This window comes from Pieris napi, chromosome 19 (genome assembly GCF_905475465.1).
Source record: "Pieris napi chromosome 19, ilPieNapi1.2, whole genome shotgun sequence".
Classification (NCBI taxonomy): domain Eukaryota; kingdom Metazoa; phylum Arthropoda; class Insecta; order Lepidoptera; family Pieridae; genus Pieris; species Pieris napi.
Genome location: NC_062252.1, coordinates 2,845,469 through 2,855,695, shown reverse-complemented (window position 1 = coordinate 2,855,695; position 10,227 = coordinate 2,845,469). Strand labels below are relative to the sequence as shown.

At 32.4% G+C, this 10,227-nt stretch overlaps 2 protein-coding genes across 2 annotated transcripts; both read right to left on the bottom strand.

Moving 5' to 3' along the window:
* Positions 1–2,185: 2,185 nt before the first annotated feature.
* On the bottom strand, positions 2,186–3,412 carry LOC125059418. Its single transcript, XM_047663836.1, has 2 exons — positions 2,416–3,412; positions 2,186–2,373 (listed from the first exon to the last, which is right to left on the bottom strand). The coding sequence occupies exons 1-2, from the start codon at positions 3,319–3,321 to the stop codon at positions 2,299–2,301; spliced, it is 981 nt and encodes a 326-aa protein (XP_047519792.1). The 5' UTR covers positions 3,322–3,412; the 3' UTR covers positions 2,186–2,298.
* Positions 3,413–3,551: 139 nt separating this feature from the next.
* On the bottom strand, positions 3,552–7,756 carry LOC125059069. Its single transcript, XM_047663268.1, has 3 exons — positions 7,440–7,756; positions 4,180–7,143; positions 3,552–3,566 (listed from the first exon to the last, which is right to left on the bottom strand). The coding sequence occupies exons 2-3, from the start codon at positions 7,111–7,113 to the stop codon at positions 3,552–3,554; spliced, it is 2,949 nt and encodes a 982-aa protein (XP_047519224.1). The 5' UTR covers positions 7,114–7,143; positions 7,440–7,756.
* Between the last annotated feature and the right edge of the window lie 2,471 nt (positions 7,757–10,227).

The window sequence follows — 10,227 nt, the reverse complement described above, 5'->3', positions numbered from 1 at the left end:
GCATATCGGTTCTCAAATATTTATGCATGCGTTCAGAAATTTATTTTGTTTAAACTAAGGATATTAAGCTACTTAAATACACAACAAATCAATGCACATTGTAATGTTGAGTATTAGAATTCGTTGCATTAATTTCTTAAAATTATAAATCAAGTTCAGTTCATCTGTAACACGACATTCATTGACTGTTAGGCGATTCGAAGTTCGCCGGGTCAGCTAGTTGTGAAAAGTAAAGTAAAGTATATCAACATTGTTTTTTTATGTAATAGGAGGCAAACGGGCAGGAGGCTCACCTGATGTTAAGTGATACCGCCGCCCATGGACACTCACAATGCCAGAAGGCTCGCAAGTGCGTTGCCGGCCTTTCAAGAATTGGTACGCTCTTTTCTTGAAGGACCCTAAGTCGAATTGGTTCGGAAATACTTCAGTGGGCAGCTGGTTCCACATTCGGCAGTTAAGATATTCCTACAGTAATTAATTGACAACTTTAAAATGAGTTTTTATACTATCAGCCTTTTTTGTAGCCCTTTTGGATCTGATTTTCCAAACATCCTTTCTTAGTGCAACATAATTCAATGAAATAATCACAGTATATGTTAAAATAAGGTTTTAATTTAGATAATCATGTGTGTTGACTGTAGAATTGCTGCTAAATTGAAATTAAGAGACCGCAATAGTTGACATGAGTCGACAGAAGTTTTATTTGGGTTTGTTGATTTATGAAGAACGGTGCGCTGCAGTTCGGTGAAATAGTGCCTTGATATTGTCCCCAACACGTCCGTTGGGACGGCTTTCAATGGATTAGGTTTTTGTTTCGGCGAAGTTACAGCCATTTACAGTAAATAAACGATCGGTGTTGTCGTTTATATGAGTAAGCGTTTTCTTCCTTTTAGTACGCAATAGGTTGTCATAGTTACATTTTCTACTTAAATGGTTACCATGGTAACGATCACGTGTTTATCTTTAGTCGGTTTATTATACGGTCGTACGTTTTCAAAGACGCTTTATGGACACTTAGCAATTAAAATGTGCTACTTTGTAAGCTGTATACGGATGTAGAGTACCTAGAGTAATAGTATAATATTAGTTTTCATTCTAAACCGTACTCATCATTGGACAGTACATCAACCACTTTTAGCGAAGTCAATATAAATAAAATATTGACGCGTGTATTGTGTAAAAATAAAATAAAAAGTGTGTGTGTACAAAGTACACATGTCAGAAGTGAAACTTCAGTGGCAAACTAATCTTGCAGTGTTGTTCATATTTATACAAATCTAAAAGTTTAGATTTCCGATACTTAGAGGGACGGAAAAAGGAAGATATGTTAGGAATTTAATGAATTTAATTGTCATTAAAATATTAAGTGTCGAATAATAAATAATAAATAATAAATAATAAATAATAAATAATAAATAATAAATAATAAATAATAAATAATAAATAATAAATAATAAATAATAAATAATAAATAATAAATAATAAATAATAAATAATAAATAATAAATAATAAATAATAAATAATAAATAATAAATAATAAATAATAAATAATAAATAATAAATAATAAATAATAAATAATAAATAATAAATAATAAATAATAAATAATAAATAATAAATAATAAATAATAAATAATAAATAATAAATAATAAATAATAAATAATAAATAATAAATAATAAATAATAAATAATAAATAATAAATAATAAATAATAAATAATAAATAATAAATAATAAATAATAAATAATAAATAATAAATAATAAATAATAAATAATAAATAATAAATAATAAATAATAAATAATAAATAATAAATAATAAATAATAAATAATAAATAATAAATAATAAATAATAAATAATAAATAATAAATAATAAATAATAAATAATAAATAATAAATAATAAATAATAAATAATAAATAATAAATAATAAATAATAAATAATAAATAATAAATAATAAATAATAAATAATAAATAATAAATAATAAATAATAAATAATAAATAATAAATAATAAATAATAAATAATAAATAATAAATAATAAATAATAAATAATAAATAATAAATAATAAATAATAAATAATAAATAATAAATAATAAATAATAAATAATGTTATTGCAGGATAGTATGAAAGTTAACAAATATATTTTCTTTGAAAAAAGGATTATAAATCAAAAAAGATGTTTCTTTGTACAGAGGTGTAATTGGAATGAATTAGTAATACTACAAACTAAAGCACGCCCTTGTTCTGTTTGTAGCAGTGAAGACATTTGTAGTAGTTGCTACTCAATAGTATTCAGGCGCTATGCACCAACATGCCCCCAGGCGTTGAAGGCTTGGCTTCAACCAATCCACTCGGCAATGGACAAATTTTAGAAAATGATCGTCTCACATTTCCAGTAGACGTTCTAATTTCTGCGACACGAACAACATCATCTGCACCAGGAAAGAGCGCCACGATGCGACCCAGCTTCCATTTCATAGGTGGCAGATTTTCCTCCTTTAGCAAAACAAGTGAGTCAATTTGCAAAGGGTTTCCTTGGGTTTGCCATTTTGTCCGTTTTTGGAGTTCTGAGATATACTCCTTGCTCCATCGTGTCCAGAAATGTTGACGAAGCTGTTCAATTCTTCGAAATCTTGAAAGATGAGTAAAATTGTGGTCTACATAACTTTCAGTTGGAATAGCTGTGAGTGGACGTCCGATCAAAAAATGTCCAGGGGTCAGTGGGGTCAGATCTTCAGGGTGCGTTGATAAGGGAGTGAGTGGTCGTGAGTTTAAAATAGCTTCTATTTGCGTTAAAACTGTATACAATTCTTCAAAAGTTAATTTAGAGTTCCCTAATACTCTTAATAAATGGTATTTCGTAGATTTAACTGCTGCCTCCCAAATCCCACCAAAATGTGGTGAATACGCAGGTATGAAATGAAAGTTTATGCCATCATTGATGAGATCAGTGGCAAGAGAGTCAGAGTTATGCATTAAGAAATTAGCTAAATCTTTACAAGCCCCAACAAATGTAGTACCATTATCTGAATATAAGTGCAATGGTTTACCCCGACGAGCAATGAATCGACGAAAAGTAGAAATAAAACTGTTACTTGTCAAATCACCCACTAATTCCAGATGTAATGCTTTAGTCGTAAAACATACAAATATAACTATATAAACTTTGACAATACGAGAGCCTCGACCTTGACGACTGACAGAAGCAATAGGACCTGCATAGTCCACGCCAACAGACTCAAAAGGATAGTTACCGGGAGTTACTCGACGCTGGGGTAAATTACCCATAATAGGAGCTTCAATCTTTCCTTTCATGCGTGTACACCTGATACATCGTCTATAAGTAGCCTTTGCTAAATTTCTACCACCGATAGGCCAATAAACTTCTCTTATTGAAGATAACAATAACTGTAGCCCAGCATGCATAAGTTTCAAATGTTCATGTTGAAATATTAACTGTGTTAATCGATGTGTGGACATTAATATTAAAGGATGTTTTTTATCATATGAAAATTGTGAATTACTAATACGACCGCCAATACGCATTAAATTATTTTGATCTAAAAATACATTAAATTTTAACAAAGCACTTTTAACTGGTAATTCTTTCTTTTGTAAAAGAATATCATATTCTGGAAAAGATTCTCTCTGAGCAGAACGAATAATAACGTTAAGTGAATTACTTAATTCTGTTTCAGTAAGGTAATTAGTTACAGCACGTCGACCCTTACACGATTCAATAAACCTAAGTAGATAAGCTATAGCACGTCGTAGTCTGTTAAAATTTGAAAAGCGTTCAAATTGAATGAATTCTATTGGATGAGCAATGTTAAGTAAACATACCTCATTACGCATTTCTGGCAACGGTTCACATTGTACTAAAATGGAAGGCCAATCAGTATAAGACTTCTGTAAAAAGTTTGGTCCTGACCACCATATGTTTAGTGATTCAATATCATCGACTTTAACTCCTCGGGAAACATAATCAGCTGGGTTTTGAGCGGTAGGAACATGACGCCATTCACAATCACCGGTTATTTCTAAAATGTCTCCGACGCGATTCCTTACAAACGTATTTAATTTACTTGGCAACATCTTAAGCCAACCTAATACAATGGAAGAGTCAGTCCAGAAAAATGTATTCGTAACTTTAATTCTTAACGAACTACAAACCTTTTTATATAGTTTTGCAGCCACTTGAGCTCCGCAAAGCTCGAGCCGTGGTATTGTAGTTGGTTTAATCGGTGTTACTCTACTCTTAGCTGTTAATAAACGTACTAATACATTACCGTTACGATCACTACTACGTATGTATAAACAGGCACCGTATGCTCTTTCAGAAGCGTCCGAAAACACATGAATTTCTAATTGTTCATACGAGTTAATCATTACATGACGTGATACCCGTAAATTATTTAACACATTTAAATTTTTAGTAGCATCCATCCAGAGTGCTTGGATGTGCGAAGGAAGAGGTTCATCCCATGATAGATTCTGCAACCATAAACTTTGTAATATAATCTTAAATTTAATGACAACAGGAGAGAGAAGACCTAAAGGATCAAATATTTGTGAGATCACTGAAAGCAAACTACGTTTTGTGTTAGCCGCAGTAGAGAACCCAATTGGGAAATAAAGATCATCACAAACAGGTAGCCAACCTAAACCTAAGGTCTTACTTGGCTCATTCCCCCCAACATTAAGATTATGCGAGGCTTCTGTTGCAGACTCTGAAATTAATTGAGGCTCATTAGACTTCCACTTTCGTAGGAATAAACCAGCTGAGCCTAGTGTGGTTATTACTTTTTCACGAATATTCCTCACTACATTCAGATCATCCCCCCTACTCAACAAATCATCGACGAGAAAATCATGGAGAATGACTTCTGCTATCTGGTGGTCTTGACATTCGAGTCCCAATTGTTTCAGACATCTTGTAGCGAGAAATGGTGCACTCGCGGTACCATATGTTACAGTATTTAATTGGAAAGCTCTAAGGGATTGAGATGGGTTGTCACGCCATAATATATGCTGCAGGTATCTATCATCAGGATGAACAAGTATTTTTCGGTACATTTTCTCTATGTCAGCGACGATAACATACTTATGTTGTCTGAACCTCGAAAGAATGGACACAAGATCGTCCTGAACCGTTGGACCTACCATCTGAATACTGTTAAGGCTTAAATTATTTGACGTAGAATTAATATCATCATCAATTAGATTTTTACTAACAAAATTGCACTGAATACGATTAGGTGGACAAGTTGAAAATAAAACCGTATCACAAATTGGACCAGAAACTATCCAACCTAACCTTGTTTCACAAAGAGTAGGTTTGTTATCACCTAACTCAATTCTTTGGTTTCCCACTATATTCCAAAAGACATCAGCGCCTAATATAAGGTCGATGGACGCGGGTTTATAAAAATGAGGATCCGCTAAACAAATATTCGTAGGAATATTTAAATTTAAGATATTAACTGTACTGTTTGGTACACTATCAGTTAACGATGGTAAAATAAAACAATTAATGTTACACGTAAATGAGTCATCCAATGACTTAAAACGCAGATTACACATTTTATCGATTTGGGTAATTGCATTATTAATACCCTGAACGGATTGACTTATTTTATTATACGACAGTTTTAACTGTTGAAACATCCTGTACGATAAAAGGCTAGATGTGCTACCAGAATCTAATACAACACGAACAACGTGTTCGCGATTGTTTGAATCGTATAACTTGACTAGCGCAGTGGATAATAAAACCAAATTTCCGCGGCGACAATTATTGTCTTGACCGGCAGAAGAAACGCTGGTTGATAATGTCAAGTTATTCGGATTACTGATGGCGGGAGTAGTATTAGAACCAATACCCTCACCACGCACTAACAGCTTCTGCTTATCTGCAACGTGAACTAAAACTGAATGTTTTTTCTTACATATTTTGCAACCTGATTTTTTGCAATTATTTGAGAAATGAGATTTAGAGAAACAATTAAAACAAACCTTAAATGTTGGCAATAATTGAAGACGCTCTTCGTTATTTAAGGCTAAAAACTGAGAACACATATTCAGTTTATGCTCGCCATCACATTTAGGACAAATCTCTTTAATGTTAATATTATTTGTCTGTAACGTCATAATTTTGTGACTGGGTTTAATTTTTGAATTTGTGTTGTGTTCAACTGAATCTAATAAAGTAATGCGAACACGTAAGAAATCTAATAAGTGTAAAAGTTCAATACGTGTGTCGGTGGGTAGCCGGCCTTTATATTCCTCCCATTCTCGGAATGATTTTGTGTCTAACTTTTGACTTATTAGGTAAACTAATAAAGTATCCCAATGTTTAGTGGATTCGCCCAATGTATCTAAGGCCCTTAGATTTTTATTTAATTGGTCAACGATACCCTTTAAATTACATGCTGTCTCCCGTGTGACAGGTTCAATTTTAAATAGTGCAGCAACATGATGTTGGATTAATAAGTTTTTATTATCGAATCTGTCACACAGTAATGTCCAAGCTACGCTATAATTCTTCCCTGAGAGCTCAACGGAAGATACTACCAAAGCAGCGCTGCCCTCTAGAGACGACTTCAAATAATGAAATTTGTTAATATCGTCTAGGTCGTTGTTGGTGTGAATTAGGCTCATAAACGTATCCCTAAAACCGATCCACTCGTTAAATAAACCGTTAAATTTCGGTATTTGGATCGTGGGCAATTTGACAGGATTCAGTTTAACACTATGTATGACACTACCTTCGCCATCAGATGGAAGAGGAATGTGAGATTTTTTATAATTTGAAAGAATTTTCTGAGCATTACTTAATGCCTTATAATATCTATTTTCAAATTCCTCACGCTCCCCAAACACCTGACTCTCATCATCCTGTAAACATTCCAATCGTGTTTGCACCTCATCGAACTTATTATACAATGCATCAAACCTCTTAATGCGCAACTCCAACTCCTCATAATCCCTTTCATCGGGAGGTGATGGCGATTCAAATGAAGATAAAAACCCGTTGAAAATGGTAACTTGACCCTTATAGCTGCTGCGCTTTTTAATAAGTTCAGCTACTTCGGTTTTTTCAGACATGTTTGCAGAGCCAGCAGTTAAATCCTGGAACTATCGTCAATATTCTAAGGTATATAATTAAAAAAACTTACACACACAATCAACCAATATAAAACAGAATTAAATTATCTACTTCAAAAACACTAAAAGAAATATATATTTTGAACATAAGTAGTAGGTAGCAGTATTCAAAACGTGGTATGTAAAATAGTACGTAACACCTACAATTTTATTAAAAATAATAATATCCAACTACGTATATAATAATTAACACAAATCACTTTTATACATAACAATAATTAAATCAGGTTTTTAAATCATTTAAATAACATAAGAAAAAACTATACCGACTCACGACACACTCCTGTACAAATCCTTTTTTCTTCTCGATAACCTCCACTGACCTTGATTGAAGTAATTAATTAATTATTTATTTCAATTATTATCCGTGCTCAAAGGACCAATGTTATTGCAGGATAGTATGAAAGTTAACAAATATATTTTCTTTGAAAAAAGGATTATAAATCAAAAAAGATGTTTCTTTGTACAGAGGTGTAATTGGAATGAATTAGTAATACTACAAACTAAAGCACGCCCTTGTTCTGTTTGTAGCAGTGAAGACATTTGTAGTAGTTGCTACTCAATAGTATTCAGGCGCTATGCACCAACAAATAATAAATAATAAATAATAAATAATAAATAATAAATAATAAATAATAAATAATAAATAATAAATAATAAATAATAAATAATAAATAATAAATAATAAATAATAAATAATAAATAATAAATAATAAATAATAAATAATAAATAATAAATAATAAATAATAAATAATAAATAATAAATAATAAATAATAAATAATAAATAATAAATAATAAATAATAAATAATAAATAATAAATAATAAATAATAAATAATAAATAATAAATAATAAATAATAAATAATAAATAATAAATAATAAATAATAAATAATAAATAATGTGACGGTAAAAAATTTTCCAACGCCGATAAAGAAGTTTGACTTCAAAAAGGAACATGGCGCGTAACCGAAAAACGTGACGCGTAACGAAAAAATGTTACACTAAATTTTTTTCCAACCCCGATAAAGAAGTTTCACTTCAATAAATAATTGGCGCTACAACCTTTTTAGGTATAATGTCAGAATCTGTTTCATGATCATTTATCAATCTAATAGGCGATCAGCCTTCTGTGCCTGACACACGCCGTCGGTTTTGGGTCTAAGGCAATCCGGTTTTCTCACGATGTTTTCCTTCACCGTTCGAGCGAATGTTAAATGCGCACATAGAAAGTCCATTGGTGCACAGCCGGGGATCGAACCTACGACCTCAGGGATGAGAGTCGCATTGATGTGTGTTATGTGTAACTCAAGTTATAATAAGCAGCAGTGGTTCCATAGTGTCGAATTGTGCAAACTCGGCGTAATGAAGACCGTGGGACACATTAGTATAAGTTAGAATTTAGATATAGTCTAGACATGTAAGAAACTAAATGTGAGCAGCATCGAGCTGCCACATTTATAATCTAATATATAAAATTCTCGGGTCGCGGTGTTTGTAGTTAAACTCCTCCGAAACGGCTTGACCGATACTCATGAAATTTTGTGTGCGTATTGGGTATGTCTGAGAATCGGACAACATCTATTTTTCATCCCCCTAAATGTTAAGGGTAGTCCAGTCCACCCCTAAATTATTTTTAGATTATTTTTTATTTTTTTTATTTAATTGTTTAATTCAGAAAACAAGGTTCCATAACAATGTTAGTAAAATTACAGCTTATATATAAGTTTTAAATGATACAGCGTTAAAAAATACATACAACCCCTAATTTTCACCCGACCACGATCAACCCCTTTTTTTATTATAAATGATATACATGGCAAAACGACGTTTGCCTGATCAGCTAGTTAAAACATAAGTTTTATTTTAATTTAAATGTTATGCTTGGTTTTTTTAGCCATCTTGCGGCAACCCAATTAATTCGTGCATATTTTTATATTACTAATTCTATCGGATTCAGATACTATACTTCTAGATTGTTAACGTTTAAATAGGTTTTGATGAAGTACACTTAAGAAATTTCCCTTTTTTTAAAGTAACGTTACGAAAAAGTCAATTCTTATATCATAGTTTGTTGTGGTAAAACCAATGATATCACTGAAATCTTACTGTTAGACGCGGCCTAATATTTTTTTAAGGAGGAGCCAACCACAAAATACTGATATGATGTGATGTTAAGTGATATCGCCTGTATGCACTCACATTGCCAAAAAGCTAGCGATCTATTTCCACGAAGCCGCAATCAAAAATCAACTAGATGATTTAATTAACATTTTCAGAATGCCAACTTGAAATAAAATAATCCAAGATGACGTTAATAAAGAGGTCTATCAAATAAAACAAGTTCTAAAACCTTCACCGACATTACGCCACTAATATCTCCATTATTCCTTCATTATACCCCCCTCCACATTCCCCACCGCCATTGTTTTACGAGAAACTCCTCAGCACTTTTAGGATCTAATAAATTCTGCCGCTCAAGCATTTTATTTGCACGCAATATACTTGTAAACTGTGCTATAAGCTTAGATCGACAGCAATATTCGCTGGTTTTAGAATAATGACATTTATATTACTAATTGGCACTTTCAACATAAGTACACTGGTATTTAAGCAATGTTTTTAAGGAATCATTTTTTACAGCCCTGCGATTCTGTAACTCACTTCACGAACTCACGAAGCGGTTTTCGCATCGGCGGTCGCTCTCAAATCAGTCGTGAAGCAGTCATTTTATGATTTGGCATTCTGATTAACAATAAACTACAAGCTCCTACCTTTTCAGAATGCCAAATCATAAAATGACTGCTTCACGACTGATTTGAGAGCGACCGCCGATGCGAAAACCGCTGTGTGAGTTCGTGAAGTGAGTTACAGAATCGCAGGGCAGTAGTTAAAGCATAAAATAAGCGATCAATCAACACACGAACGAACGAAAACACGAACACGAATCCAGATTTGTTTGGTTTTCCTACAATTCTCGGCGGTTCTTATCAAAAAAGAATTTCATTTCTTAAAAGGCCGGCAACGCACTCGCGAGCCTTCTGGCATTGAGAG

Bases quoted from the DNA above. Each gene is read 5' to 3' on its own strand.
- LOC125059069 (XM_047663268.1), bottom strand. From the start codon at position 7,113: ATGTCTGAAAAAACCGAAGTAGCTGAACTTATTAAAAAGCGCAGCAGC.
- LOC125059418 (XM_047663836.1), bottom strand. From the start codon at position 3,321: ATGAAAGGAAAGATTGAAGCTCCTATTATGGGTAATTTACCCCAGCGT. The intron at 2,374-2,415 runs ATTAGAACGTCT...TCATTTTCTAAA, and splicing joins ATGTTGTTCGTGTCGCAGAA to ATTTGTCCATTGCCGAGTGG.